Source organism: Acanthochromis polyacanthus, chromosome 16 (assembly GCF_021347895.1).
Source record: "Acanthochromis polyacanthus isolate Apoly-LR-REF ecotype Palm Island chromosome 16, KAUST_Apoly_ChrSc, whole genome shotgun sequence".
Classification (NCBI taxonomy): Eukaryota; Metazoa; Chordata; class Actinopteri; family Pomacentridae; genus Acanthochromis; species Acanthochromis polyacanthus.
The window spans coordinates 33812606-33828429 of NC_067128.1; the positions used below are offsets into that span (position 1 = coordinate 33812606).

The 15824-nt window shown below is 40.6% G+C and overlaps 1 protein-coding gene across 2 annotated transcripts in view; it reads right to left on the bottom strand.

Moving 5' to 3' along the window:
- Positions 1-1228: 1228 nt before the first annotated feature.
- The window catches only part of LOC110951761 (protein tyrosine phosphatase non-receptor type 14), a 69026-nt gene continuing 54430 nt past the window's right edge, over positions 1229-15824 (bottom strand). For both annotated transcript variants that reach the window (XM_051960959.1, XM_051960958.1), the window contains exons 15-20: positions 14644-14784; positions 11150-11368; positions 8712-8840; positions 8259-8493; positions 7259-7422; positions 1229-5501 (exon numbers count right to left, since the gene is read on the bottom strand). In XM_051960959.1, the coding sequence (XP_051816919.1) occupies positions 5373-5501; positions 7259-7422; positions 8259-8493; positions 8712-8840; positions 11150-11368; positions 14644-14784 (1017 nt within the window). In that variant the 3' untranslated portion in view covers positions 1229-5372. The remainder of the gene's footprint in view (positions 5502-7258; positions 7423-8258; positions 8494-8711; positions 8841-11149; positions 11369-14643; positions 14785-15824) is intronic.

Genomic DNA, 15824 nt, shown 5'->3' on the forward strand with positions numbered 1-15824 from the left:
TGACATTTTTAATAATGTTGACTATAGAGTGTAATTAATTTTTTTTCTTACGAATGAATAATTAGGTTTCCATTTTTTGCTTTTGATCGACATATCAGCTGGACCCCGGATCCAGATGTGTCAAACTCATCTTAGTTCAGGTGCCACATGCAGACAAGGTTGATCTCAAGTAGACCAGTAAAGTCACAGCACAATAATCTATAAACAACAACTCCTATTTTTTTTCTTTTCATGCAAAAAAGTTAACATTTAAAAACCTATCTTTTTATTAAACATGGTAAACAACCTGAAATTTCTTCAAAAAAATAAATTTCAACAACATTCAGCCTCAGTTTATCATTTACACATTACAACTTACAGATCACAGAGTGTCTACAAAGGAACAAAACATTTAATCACAGGTATCTGGAACTGAATGATACAGCATTTTACTTTATGATCAAAAAAAAGTCACACAACAAAAGACAAAAAAAACAACCAAAGCAAGACAAAATATTAGAAAAGTGAGACACAAAATGGCGAAAATGAGACAAAAGCGAGAAAATGACAAAAATGAGACAACATACGACAAATAAATTAGTCAAAAATAGTTATGAAGCAACAAAAACTGATGACAAATGACAAAAACGAGACAAAAAATGGCAAAAGCAAGTAACAAAACAAGAAAATAGACAAACACCACAAGTGAGACAAAAAAACAAAACAACAAAACAACAAAAAAACTAAATATTTCAAAAATGAGACAAAACAACAAAAGAATAATGGCCTATGTAGTATTTTACTTTATGATCAAAACAATTTGTCATGGTGTAGAAATTATTTTAAATTTATAGTTTTATTAATTTACAACCTGCAGTTAATGTGTTCTCCGTAATTTTTACACTTTACAAAGTTGGGGGCTGGATTGGACCATGTGGGGGGCCGGTTATGGCCCACGGGCCTCATCTTTGACACCCCTGCTATAATCCATCAGAGTCGAGTTGTTTGCAAACGTCTATGGGGGTCGACTCTACAAAATCCCCGCCAGCCAATCGGGACAGCTGCCTCACCACAAGAGGCCTGTTAAAGCTGCTGAATGCGGCCCAGTCACAATGGAGGCACTGAGGACTGTGTATGTTGCTGCTCCTCACTAATTACTGTGAAAAAACCCCTGTCAGACACACATTATTACCAGCTGAGAGCAAACAAATGTAAAACGCACAAATGAATAGCAAACGAGGCCACGGAGTTAAAGAAAATAAGGCTTTATTGCATAATAAGCAAGTACAACAGCTTCATACATGTCAGGGGAGAGAAAACAAAAGTCTTGATGCACTGAAAATGCATATACAAAACATATGTACACATTTTTGAAATGTATTTGGGAGTTTGGGCAAAAAAGAAAAGGGGAAAAAAATTAAATATCAACAAACAGTGGAATGCCGTGTGAGAAAAATACTGTCAAAGAGAACAGAAGTGCAACAAAACACTTATATATGAAGAGAAGCTTATCTGAGAATATATACAGTGAAATATGAAAACGCATGCATAGTTTATTTTGTCGCGGTATTTTAAGGGTACCAAGTCAAGAAGAGGAAATTACATAAAACACTTGTAGAAATCTTTTTCTCACACGCCTGTTATGTATGTACACAATTCAGATATTTGATGCAATATGTAAGAAGAAAATCTGCAGAAAGTTGTATATTTATAAACAGGATTTATGAATACGGCAACACAGGAATATTGGGCTCGAGATTTAATTATTTTTATGATTTTTTTTTTTGGCAAAGTCTGTTGGGCCACTTTTATCCTTCAAAAATAAACCGATATATCAGCATCTGTTGAGGTCAGATCCTACCTGAGAAGCAGGTAAAAGATCTGCAACCTTAACCCTTGTGTTGTCTTAACATCCCGTAAACTCTTCCAGTCCCAACGCTCCTCCACTGAGCCTCACAAATAGAGCAGCTTCATTGAAATTTCAACCAAAAATCTATTTTACATGAAGAAACATGTCCTGCATCACACACTTAGTGAACGTCTGGGTTTTATGCTCTTCAGAGGGAAGAAAGACTGGATTTAACACGTTGTAGCTGTTTTCTTTACTAAAGTAGAAGTTTTTTTTATCACTATTATTGCTGCTAAAGGTGTAAACTCCATTTGTTAAGCAAGAGATAGCATTTCTATATCCTAAGAAAGTACTGGAAATGTTCAGAATTGGCCCTTTTCTACCTAGCTGGTTGCAGAGCATGACTTAGCACCAGTTCTTTGTGTTTCCACCAACTGAGCACCAACTCCAGGCCCCAAAAACTGGTGCTTTTCAAGCACCAATTCTTTGCAGGGCCAGAGTTAAAAACCAAGTACGTCACGGGTTGGGGGCGGCGTTACAGTGACCAATGATCAACGGTGAAAACACAGACCCGCCATTTTTAAACAGCCGTAGTAGCGTTTAGTGTTAGTGTAAATATGGACGCCAAATCCAAGCTCACGCTAACACACCACCGTTAAGGATCAGAACATTTCTACTCTGATGATTAGTCTTCTCAAATTTAATCACTGCTGCCTGTTAGTACGATGAAGACGGGTAGCTACTAAGAGTTTGACTATTTGTTTCTGGATGTAGGCTTTCCAAAGTCAAGAACAGCACGTTCATGGTTACAATGCGCGAACGTTGCTGAACGGCTACACACGCGGCGACGTACTGACGTTTTACAGTGACGCAATGGCACGGCTCTAACTTGACTCCTTGCCAATGGAAAAGCAAACCGATTCTCAAGAGGCATGAGATTTGAACCAACTAAGCACCAGCACCGAACTAGCACCGGGTTCCTTTTGGTCAAAAGGGCTAGTGGCTTGAAATGCATTTTTGAAGGGAAACAACAGTGTGCTGTACACTGTACAATGGAATGGAGATCTACAAAACTCAACTACAAAATACTGGTCTTCTCACGTCTTTTGAATCACTGCATAACCTAAGGCAATCAGAAGAATTTCACTTCAGGAAAAGTCAGCGAATTTCAAGTTGAAAAAGGACATTTAGGGGCTTTGCTCTGCTGCCGGGTCATTTTTTACCTGAAGACAACACGAGGGTTAAAGTTCTTCTTTCTTATAACAAGAAACAACGTACTAAATACTGATTTGAAGATTTAATCTTTGGAGGTACAAAAAAATCGTCATCAAATTCACCTTTCCAGAGTACAAACAGGCAGCTTCTTATGGTTACATATTTCAATAAGGCACAATGATAAGTTATATACAGCTTCTACTGTACGTGGTTTTCTTTTGGCTACAAACATAAACAGTGAAATTATCTTTATAAATTATCTCCAATTTGGACAAACACTTGTAGAGTTTTTGAAATGCTTTGGGGTAAGAGTAGGGGAGGACTAATTCTAGAAAATGTCAGTAATGAGTTCAAATGAACCACATATCCATAATAAAAACTCAATTTTCACCTTTATTTTGTTTTTAGAGGTGGCTTCTCTTGGCTACTGGCATGTATATGAAACCCACAGATATTTGCAATTTAAATAACTCACTGAGAGTTTATCAGCAAAATCATGCATTATGTGGCCAAACTGACAATCAGTGACTCACCTGACTGGTGAATGTCTGTAAGATTTTAAGGAAAACACTGATCAGAGGCAGAAGAAGAATCCCGGTTTGGACACTGTCTCTTGAGGCAATATACTGAAGCTGACCAAAGATTGGTGTAAGCAAGATGCCTCAAGTGATTTCCATAAAATGGGCCCAGTGGTCAAGATCATGAACAATATCAGTGCAGACTGGAATAAACGCCAGCAAGATCTCCCCTTACATTAGGTCTTGGCTGAATGAGCATAGCCTTTTGTATGTCAGACATGTCTTTTTGTGGTAGTTTTAGGATACTTTGTAATAATTTTTTGCTAATCTGTGATAGTTTTGTGCCTTTTGAGGCCTATTTATGATCATTTTGGGTCTTTTGCTGGCTGTTTTGTATCCATTTGTGGTTGTTTTATGTCTTTTTGAGGCTGTTTTGTGTCTTTTTGTGTTTTTTTGTCTATTTGTGGCTGTTTTGTGGTCATTTAGTGTGTCTTTATATCTATTTGTGGTTGTTTTGTGTCTTTTTGTTTCTGTTTTGTGTCTATTTGCGGTTGTTTTGTGTCAATTTGTGGAAGATGCTTGCTCCTGACAACCTTAACCCATAAGAACCCATGGTGACACCAGTGTAACAAGCACTTTGAGTGCCCCAGCCTATGTGGTCCACTTGGTCTGTGGTATATCCCACATAATTTTCCTTTCAGGAAAAATGGGTCTGGGTTCTTATGGGTTAAAGCTCTTAGACAGGACCAAGGACAGGTCTACAGGGACACTGAGAGACTTTTGTTTGGCCATGGAGCACCTCTCCTTACATGAGGTCTTGAGAATAGCCTTTCAGACATACAAGTATGCATATTGAACTTTCTCTGGAAAAATAACAATTTTGAGCATAATTGTGGTATTTCATAAAATGCCAGCAGCCGTAAGAAGCAAAATCACACAGAAAAATAAAGCTAGGACATCATCTTGTTCTACAGTAAAGATTGATTTAAACTCATTACCGGGTGTTTTTTCTTCCCCTAGTAAGAGACAACATGTGATCACATGGAGCTGTGATCTGAGGAAACTAGCTGAAATGTACTTTTTGTGTTTGAATGTAAAAGAGGTAAAAGAGGACGCTTAGTAGAGATATCTATAATGAGGCATCTTCAGAAGGAAAATCCAATAAAAAAAATCTAAAGCCGATGGCAAAGGTGACCACAGTCTGTATAGAAATAAATAAAAACATTTGTTACGATGCTGAAGTAAATACTCGCTGTATTAATCAATATTCTGTTAAAAATAAAGGAACATTTTAGAACAGTGATTGAAGGAATACTTTTGTTTGGCAAACTCTTTCAGAGTATGGAGTATAGAATAATACTGCTGCCACCTATTGTTCACGCAGCATAATGCCATTTCTAATGATGGCTGAATAAAAAAAGAGAAATGTAGCAGGAGGGCAACCTCTCTCTCTCTCGAAACCGAGACTGGATTTCTCAGGATATTTCTGAAGAAATCTAAACAAACACAAACACATTCACACCTGCAGGTCAGACGAGCTGCTGACTCACGTGATCTGTGTGGAGAAGATGCTTGTTCCACACAAAGAAGACCTAACAAATCTGAATACACCGATTAGGAGAAACGGTTGTTGGTGTCTATACAGGCATAATCCTGTCCTCCTTTTAGGTGAGCTTGTTTGAATTTACATCAACTTCTCTCTGCCTCCCACCACCACCAGATTACTGTGTCCTCTATACAGTCCTGCTAACTTTAAAGTACCGTTGTCGTCATCTGGGGCCGTCATGAGGTCAAATTAAAGGTCTCTGGGCTCAGATGAGGCGCGAGTTCTTGAGGAACTGGATGAGGACCTGGTAGACAAACTTGTAGTGGGAGATGGTCTGAACCATCAGCATCCTCTGCTGCCTGAGCTCTGACAGCATGGTGGGAACCTCCACCGGCTGCAGGGGCACAAAGAAGAGAAACAGAGCTATTGAGAAGCAGTAAATAAACAAAAATAACACCAAAGAAAAGTGAGACACATTCCTTTGTACGCTGTCCGGATAAAAACATTAAATATCCATTAACTTGCACCCTCTCCATCCTGTATTTGCATACAGAAAGTGAATTCTGAATTTAACTCGCAAAGACTGAAGGGACAGACCCCTAAGATACAGACGTACCCTCCTAAACTATTTCATGTTTTAGTTTACCAGAATAAAGAATAAGGCACTGGATGAGTTCAGCTTAGCCTTGATTAAACAAATAACATTTTCAGCATCCAAACAATCAAATACGGGATAAAAAATAATGGGATAGACTCCACCCCCCCGGAACCCTAATGAGGATTAAGCAGTGTTTAGATGATGGATGGATGGATGCATGGATGGATGGATGGATGATGGATGGATGGATGCATGGATGGATGATGGATGGATGGATGGATGGAGGATGGATGGATGCATGGATGGATGGATGATGGATGGGTGCATGGATGATGGATGGATGCATGGATGGATGCATGGATGGATGGATGGATGATGGATGGATGGATGGATGCATGGATGGATGGAAACATGGATGGATGGATGATGGATGGATGGATGGATGGATGGATGGATGGATGGGATCATATCTGGTTTTAACTGGTCTGCAAAAATGTAAAGAATGTTCTACAAAATGTGATTGACTGACTTTCCGAAGAGAAGTACTTTAATTGAATTTATTTAATTTATTTTAATGAATAATTAGCTAGATTAGCACACGTATCAAACAAAGGAACTGGGCAGTTTAAAAACTGGACAGACAGACAGACAAACCAACAGCGATTCTCACATAACACCACCATGTTCCTTGACGAAGTAATAAACACGACATAAAAACAGAATAGAACACTAAAATTAATCAAAGCCAAAAGTAAAGTTCACATAAAAGCAAGGCTATAAAAGTGGGTCTTCAGAAGCGATGTAAAAGAAGTTACTGACTCTGCAGGTCTTATCTCCTCAGGCAGGTTGTTCTAAAGGTCCTGATGGAGGAAGCTCGGTCAAACATAGATTTAAGCCTCGAACTTTGGAACAACCAGAATGGATACACCTGAGAATCTGAGGCTCATAAGGGGTCGTAGATCGTAGATGTGGCTCAGGTCGAGCTTTAAAAATGACAACCAGAATCTTTAAATCTATTTTAAAATGGACAGGGAGCCGGTGGAGGGAAGCCAAGACGGGTGCGATGTGATGTCGTCTGTCAGAACTGGAACGTTTTAACAGAAAGTTTCTCAGCTGCTTTTGACTAAATTATTTTAAATCTTATTTTATGACAGTTACTTTTAACAGTTATTTTAACTCTTATTTTATGACAGTTATTTTAAACAGCCCTTGTTTTCTGACTTTTTTTTGTTTTGATCTTTTTACTGTTCTGTTTTTCTTTTAATAATTGCGCCCTTGTTTTCTGACTTCTGTTTTTGATCTTTTTACTGTTCTGACCTTTTTTTTTTAAAATGATTTTATAAATACTTTCTTTTGTTTTTCTTTTAATAATTGTTGTCATCTTCTGTCTTAATGTCTTTGTAAAGCACTTTGAATCGCCTCGTTGTTGAAATGTGCTGTATAAATAAATTCGCCTTGCCTTGAAAGAATCCTAGCTGCTACGTTTTGGACAGGTTGATGGACACCTACGCTAAAACTCTTTTCAGACCCCTGTAACTCCACCATCCACTCACCTCATTGTGCTCCAGACAGCTGATCATGAGCTCGGTGAGGATGACCACTCCGGTGCGACCCACTCCGGCGCTACAGTGGACCACTACAGGAGGATTGAGGCTCTTTGAGGTGTCCAGCATGGAGTTAGTGTGTCTCCTCACAGACTGGATCTCCTCTAGGTAGGCTGGAGAAATTTAAAGGAGGAAGGAGACAACAAGATGAAGCTACTGTGTCGACTAGGAGGGAAGAGAACTACCAGTCAGAACTTTGGCGACACCTTCTCATTTAATGCTTTTTCTTTATTTCATGACTATTTACACTGTAGATTCTCACTGAAGGCATCAAAACTATGAATGAACACAGTGTAAATCATAAAAAAAAGACAGTTGAAATTAGCAAAAAAATGGAGTCAACATGTACAACATTTTTTTCAAAGCTCAAAGTGTTATCAATATTAATTTATAATTTGTTTCTACTACTGGCTGTCTGTACACGGCCTGCAGATCAACCCAGTTAGCAAAAAAGTCCCTGAATTAGTTTTATGTAACCGATGGTCGCAGCAGGGTCATTAATGGCTTCATGGCTGCGACGAGGAGTGCAGAATTTTTATTTTTTTACATAATGTGGTTACTGTAAACGGTCAATTTTTGGAGAATTTTTGAATCAGAATTTGAGAATTTTCCCAAGAGAACTGCAAGTCACACATGATTATTACTAAGTAAGTGAAATGTGAAAATCAGACAAATAATTCTTCACTTTATACAGTTTCTGAGTCCAATTAATCCAGTAATTTTAGCAATTTATGAAAGATACCATGCCTTTCAAGCTGGCTGGGCTGTGCTGGGGTTCAGAGAGTCAAATAAACCAGTCTTACACTCATCTAACGGCTTGTTGGTTCTACAATTATATTTACCGACATGAGAGTGGTGTTCTGGTTTATATCACAAAAGTATGGGGCCTTTTTTTAACTCTGTTTCGTCGCACCAAGTGTTGATAATGATCAAAAACAATCCCACTTACAGAGAAATCCCAGAACATATTCAGGACAGCCCTGCTCAGGCCAGTCGGTGTACTGCAGGTGCCAGACCGTCCTCTCCTGGCCCGACAGCAGGTGTTTGACTTTCAGCCCCGTGGTGGCGTAGCAGCCGGAGTCGGTGCGGAACTTTGTGGTCACCTTGAACTTGCCGTGAGTGGCCGAGTTGTGTTTGGAGCCCAGCTTGGGCCAGTAGCGGTGACTCTTGGACCTGCCGCCCTCCTGGGATGGAAGGGTGAAGATGGGGAGTGATGGACGGGTGAGGGGGAGGAAGTACAAAAAAAAGGAAGACGTAAACGATGAGCTCCGATCAGTGACACACACAGACGCTTTAACTGTACTCCTGTTTCTAACACAACCACGACCACCTGTCAGCCTCTGAAAAATAACCACATCTGCCGTGTGTGTGTGTGTGTGTGTGTGTGTGTGTGTGTAGGTACCTCCTCGGCAGTAACCATGGCGATGACGTTGACCCCCTGCTCCCAGACCATCTGCCAGAAGTCGGCACAGGTGTTGGCCAGCGGACCCTGGGTGGCGATGTAGTGCCACTCCTCCCCTCTGATCATGACCTGAGAAAACACACAAAGAATCAATTAGTGGAGATTACAGCAACTGTAGCGCAATCAAGAATCAGCGTGGACACCTGTAAACAAACAAACTGCTCACCGACAAGCAAATGCACATGAAAGAAAACATTATGACCACCTGCCTAGTATTTTGTTGGTCCCTTTTATGTGGTCAAAAATGCTCTGAACCTTTGGGTCTGGACCAGGAGGTTGGCAGTGCATCCTTTGGGTGCTCTGGGTTGTAAAGTGGGGTCTCTGGGAATCTAACTTGCATCCTGTTGATGCTTGATCAGAATGGGGTGTAGGAAGTTTGCAGGTCAAATCAACATCTTTGGTGATTGTCATGTTCCTCAAGATGTTCCTGATTGTTTGATGTTTTGTGATGTGGTGGAGTGGATTTTCCTGCAGGTGACATTTAAGATTTCCATTTGCATGAAGGAGTATGCTTGCTCTGGGTTTATTAAGGTGTCTAAATCTTATCAACATGGATGTGAAAATCCAAGGTTTTCCAGTAGAACACCACATAGTATCACTATGATCAATGCTATTCACCTCACCTGTCAGTGTTTTTAATGTTGTGGCTGATCGGTGTACACCACCGTTAAAAAGGCTGGGGTCACCCAAGTAATTTCATGTTTTCCATGAAAACTCACACTTTCATTCATGTGCTAACATAACTGCAAAAGGATTTTCTAATCATCAATGAGCCTTTCAATACCATTAGCTAACACAATGTTGCATTAGAACACAGGAGTGATGGTTGCTGGAAATGTTCCTCTGTACCCCTATGGAGATATTCCATTAAAAATCTACAATAGTCATTTACCACAATTTAACAATGTCTAGACTGGATTTATGATTCATTTAATGTTATCCTCATTGAAAGAAGCTGATTTTCTTTCAAAAATAAGGACATTTCTAAGTGACTCAAATGTGTATGTTGCATGTATGAAGAAGCTCACCACCAGAGGGCAGTATAACCACCTGTTTTCTCCTACATAAAACACCATCAGCTCCTCTTCTCCAGCTTTTTGCCCTCATTAATAATCATAAGGCCACACACAGCACTCAGGCACTTCCATTCGTCAGCACACTGCAGCCACAGAGGCGTTACATAATGAGCAGCCGATTCCTCGGGCCACCTCGTGACTGTAAACACTGTATTAAGACACGGATGGCGAATAAACAAGGCCTTTTGTTCTGCGGCAGCTACCTTAAACGACGGGGAAGTAAGAGGGTTACACCGTGATAGGCAGAGATTCAGCGCCGCTTTGGTGATCACATTTTCAATTAGGACTACACACGATACGCAAACTCATGCATGCACACACACACACACATACACACACATACATGCCTGTGTTCAAACACTGTTTGCAACTAAGCATGAATAGAGGGCTAGTGAGAGCAACTCAGGTTGCTTAAGAGGGTTTGGAGTTTGGACAACATTCTTTGGGAATTCCACGAGCTCTGAGAGCTTAAAGGCCCAAACAGCCTTCAATAGCTGCCTTTCATCCTCTGCTCCCAGCCATTCCCTGCTTAGAAATGACCACAACAAAGACTAGCAGAAAACCCAACGCATCAAGTTTATGCACTTTGTTTTAATTAAGGTTATGTGATGTGGGTGTTATAAAGCACTTGGAGACTGTAACGCTGTTTAAGAGCCAAACAGATAAACTTCAATCTCATGAGGCAATCATTACGTTTGACCTTTTTCTCAGGAACTGATATCATTTTTTCTTTTACATTTGTTCAGATTGGAAATTGCCATTTTATTAAGTCACACAGTGAATATCATATGAGCCACCAGAGGCCACGGATGTAATGTTTCACGATCTAATTTCTCTACATACAGGGAATATTCTTCAAATGTGATTCGCAATTTTTCAGATATACAAGAGAATCAAGTGCTGATTTATAGAGTTTAGTTCTAATGCTAAATACATCATTTATAACTTCCTGAATAATGTATTATAACAAAGCCGTAAAGAACATTTCGGATGTTTTCCTTTGGTTAGTCCTCTTGGTCAGCTCGCTAAATACCTGGCTTCTACTGCTGATTAGAGGGTTAGCAAACAACAAATAAAACATGGAATAAAAAGGTGCCATTGATGTGTAAGCTGAGCCAATCAAGCCTTTGATAATTTATTACCTATTATTGATAGATATGGAGCAGAAATTTTTAAAAGAAAAGTTCTATTTTCAAAAATTTTAATTCCCAAATGTCCTCCGGCTCTACAATTACCCTTATATTGACCAACACATGCTTATTGACACTTATGGACCGTTTACCCTCGACCTTTAGAGCCCACCTTGATATGCGAGGCATTGATGTAGCCCGTGTTGTTCTCCTTGTTGGGTACCAGCTCGACCCGATTCTCTTCGTAAGGAACGACGTCACGGAAACGGTTTCGCTCTGCGTTTTCGGGCAGAGTCGCCGTCGTGAGGACGCAGTCGCTCCTCTTCTTAGGCACCTGTTCATACTCGGTGAAGACCCGCTCTTCTTCCAGCTTCAACTCCAAGGTCTTACACTGAGGAGAGAGAGGAAGGAGGGGGGGGGGGGGTTAGTCACTGCTGCTGAATACCAGAAACACATCATTCAGAGGTTTTCTCTTTCAGCCCCCAAAAGGGCTTTTATTGGTTTACATTCCATCATACCTAAGAGACTATTGAGACCAGGAGAATCCAGACGCCTCATTATAATATACGCACACATTTCTAATCTCTCACCATCACTCAAAGCTCAACGCTGACTTCAGTATCAAAGAACCCGAAGCATTTGTTCTCCATCAACACAGCTGTGAAAGAGCAGGACGGGCAGCAGTGGGGGTACGTGTTTATTAGGCCAGTCATGTTTGGGAGGCCAGAATCTTCTTTCTCTGCGGCTCGCTCTCTCTCTCGGGTCACATTCTTAACATACCGGCAGGCCCAGAGGCGATAAGCACCACCATGCCACGCGTTCCACAGCCCACTTAGGGTTTGCCCCCGTTAGCTTAGCAACAGTCGGGACAAAGGCCGGGTTTCACACCTCCACACTCAAACAGACAGTAAGAGGGAAGCAGAATTCATTAAATTAAAGCTCCATCCACACGAAGACGAAACGAGGTCTAAACGCATAAGTTTCTTGCCGAATCTGCGTATCATCCACACGAAGACGGCATTTTGGGGGTCTGTAAATGATCATTTTTGAAAACGGGTTCCAGGCTACGTTTATACGAGAACCATCTTAACAGAAAACGCAAAAGTGGCGTCTTGTCATTTCACGTTTAGACGAGCGGTTTTGAAGGAAATCTGCGTATATACGGTGACTCTATAGTGTGTGGAATTCGACTGGATATGTATGCCAGGCAGCTGGGTGGCGCTGTGATAAAACTCCGCCATGTCTACGCGCATGCGTACTATCTCCCTTTTCGGATCTCCGCCACGGTGAATGTTCATGAATGGAATCTGTACAGATTCCGTACGTTTGTTGGTACGACTCCTGTAGTGTACATAGAGCTGCCAGAGTTGCTTGAAGGTACGAAGGATGGAAATAATCACACATCTTTGTTTACTTCCTTGTACCGGCCGGCAAACCAAAGCACCGGCGCACATATGTGACGTAATCGCGTACGCGACGTGGTCAGATCTCGCAAGTTTTGCGTTTTGCTGTTTAGACGGAAACGTAACGGCGGAGAGTTCAACTTTTCCACTCTGGAGGCCGGTTTCAAATTTTTGCGTTTTTAAGCCCCCAAAACGCCGTCCTCGTATAAACGATAGGGTGTTTTGTTGAAATATTTTGACGTTTTTACCTGCAAGTGTCCTCGTGTAAACAGGGCCCCAGAGTGGAAAGATTTTGAAACTCCGTTTACGCAGCTCTGTGTGTACGGGCGATCCGCTGCTTTTCAGAAACGCTTGCGTCATAGTTTCGTATCTTCATTGACACGCATGCGCCACACGCGGCCACGACAAAAACAATGGCGGCGTACATTGTAGCAAATGTGCTGATGAAGCTCTCCGTTTACAACTTTTGCCAGAAGTGCGCATGCCCACAGTTTTTTCTTTTGTTTGCGTGTTTCCGTCATATCGTTACAGCGCCCCTAGAGGTCTGGCATGTGTTTTACAGCGTTTCCACGCGTATCGACTGCATTCGTGTAGACGCACACAATTTCTGAGATGCCTTCGTCTTTACGGCGATCGTTTTTGAAACTGTTCAGCGTTTCGTCTTCGTGTGGACGGGGCCTAAAGCTATTAGAAGAGACCACTTTTCGGTTTTATGGAGACATCCATAAGAGAAACAATTTATAAGTAGAATAAAAGTAAGAAGTAGAAGTAAAATCTGGGCTTAAATGTTGTAACTCTTATTCTTTAATTAAAAAGTCTCTTAATCCAGAATAAAAGCTTGGACATATTGATGTGATGTCATTTTTTAGCAGCTGTGGGCTAAAAAGAAGCTTCAAAAGTAAATAAATGTACAATTTTTTACAAAGATTTAGCACATATTAAGATCTACTGTAATGCAGTCACAACACAACAGTGGCCTAAAAATGACTTCAACAATATAAGCAGAGTTTTTCAAAGGTCAAAAAAGTTGTCAAAGCAATAAGATCTTCCAAAAAGTAGCCGAGATACTCCAAATCTAAACTTGAAAAAGTAAAATTTGGGCTGGAATTTAAAAAAAAATTGTATTCTTGAAAAAAAATCTAGAAAAGAAGCATGAATGTACTGAGCTGATGTAATTTTTAAGATAGAATAAGTTTTTTTTAGCAGCTGTGGGCTAAAAATAAGTCTCAAAACTAAACAAAACTTCCATTTCCATTGAAGTTTGGTGCATATTAACATCTACTGTAATGATTACATGATTTCAACAGTATAAACTTATTTTTAGAAGCTTTAAAAAAGTGAAAAAGCAATAAGGATATTTGCAAGATCTTCCCAAATATAAACTTGATAAAGTGAAATCTGGGCTTGAATGTTTTTTAAAATTGTTGTTGTTGAAAAAAAAAAGACTTAATCTAGGATTAAAGCATGTATATATTGATGTGATGTCATTTTTAGTTTGATTTTTTTAAAACTGTTTTTTTAGCAAAAGAAGCTTTAAAAAAAAGTAAAATCTGGGGTTGATTTTTGAAAAAAGTCTTTCTTGTGACAAAAAACAAGGCAGTATAGAAACATAAATGCATTCATGTTAGGGCATTTTCCATACAGATTAATTTTTTAAAATATCTTTCAGAAGTACAAAGAAGTTTTAAAAGTAAATAAAGCTGAAATTTTCACAGAGGTTTGGCACATATTAAGATCTACAGTAATATAGTAGCAACAAACAGAGGCCTATAAATGATTTCAAGCATAAAAACACACATTTTTTAAGTTCAATCAACACAACATTCTGTCTAAGTGGAAAAGCAATAAGGATAGTACCAAGATCTTCTAAAAAAAAAGTAGCTGAGATGCTAAAATGTAAATATGGACATAAAATTTGAGCTTGACTTTTTAAAAAAAAAAAAAGTCTTCCGCTTGAGAAATAAAGGCAGAATAGAAGCATAAATATATTTGTGAGGTCACTTTCCATTCGGCTTAGTTTTTAAAAATATCGTTAAGCACTTTGAGCGAAAAAGAAGCTTTCAAAGTAGATAAAACAGAAATTTTCAGAGGTGTGACGGCTACTAAGATCTACGGAAATATTCAACCACATAAACACATTTTGTGAAGTTCAATCAACACAACATTCTGTTTAAGTTCAAAAGCAAAAAGGATATTAGTAAGATCTTCCACAAATACTTCATAACACACAGTTCAAGTTCTTCAGAAAGTTCAACCGTCTTACCCTTTCGTCTGTAGCTGCCTTGGCGCCGTCCTCCGCCGGACTCTCAGGAACCGGCATCCGGGCCACGTAGAGGCCGTTGAGGGCGGCCATCATCAGCGGCCTCTTCATGGAGTCCACGGACATCTTCTGCCTCTCCAGCGTCTTCAAGAGAGAAGAAAACCCCGGTGTCATGGTTACAGGTGCCGGCAGCATTTCCAGACTGACTGACCCGCCATGGCCAGAGTGCAGCGAGCGCGCACGTGTGCATGAGCAGAAGTGGGCGGGGAGAATTCGGCGTGGACATGCGTTTGTGTGCTCTGTGTGTGTGTGTGCGCTTTTAGTAGGGCAAACCTGGCTGCACCAATCCCCTTCTATTCAGCTCACAGGTGTGAAGTAACAACAGCAAAGCCTATTAAGAAAGACTCACACCTGCTTATCTGTCTGTTTTCTTTCATCCCTGTTTTCTGCTGCCTCACACCTTTCTGATTCTTTCATCTCCGTCTTTACTCCCACCTACCTCTACAGATCGCACCCTCTATCCGCCATCCTGCCGCTTTTCCTCGCTCCACAGCACTGACCCACATTGCGCTGTCCCTCCTTCCTCGGAGGATTACCTCTCCTAAGCTCCGATGCTATTAAACCTCCAGGACAGCTCCCCCCCTTCCCCTTCCCACCTCCTTCATCCCCCGGTGGGACAGTCAAAACAACAGCTTGAGGGTCAAAAGGGGCACCCTCCATGCATGAGATAAAGCAGCTGGTGTAAATAAGGGTTAACAGCTTTAGGAGCTAGCATCACAGGAATGTTTTGGCTCATTGTGGACACTTAAAACACATCTCCACATCAGCTGCAACATTCACCATGAACAGACAGGTTTACTGCCACCAGGTGATTATAAGACTGAACTTATACCTGGACTCTGGCGCCGTGTCAAATGTTTGCGCCTCAGCAGAAAGCTGACCTACACCTAAGAACACCCAACCCAAAGAATAAGCTGAGGGATTTGTAGGGCTTTCAGCTGCCTGGGGGAATTCAGAGCCTAGTGCTACCCTCTTAGGTGCTGAACCCCAGATTACTGCTAATCAAGAGCCACGAAAGCAGCTAGCAAACAACAGAGCAGAACGTTTAAAACTGTACCGGTAAGGCAGCCTCATTAGTCCTTTCACATCATGTCTAAAGCGACTGTTACTGACAACAAAATACA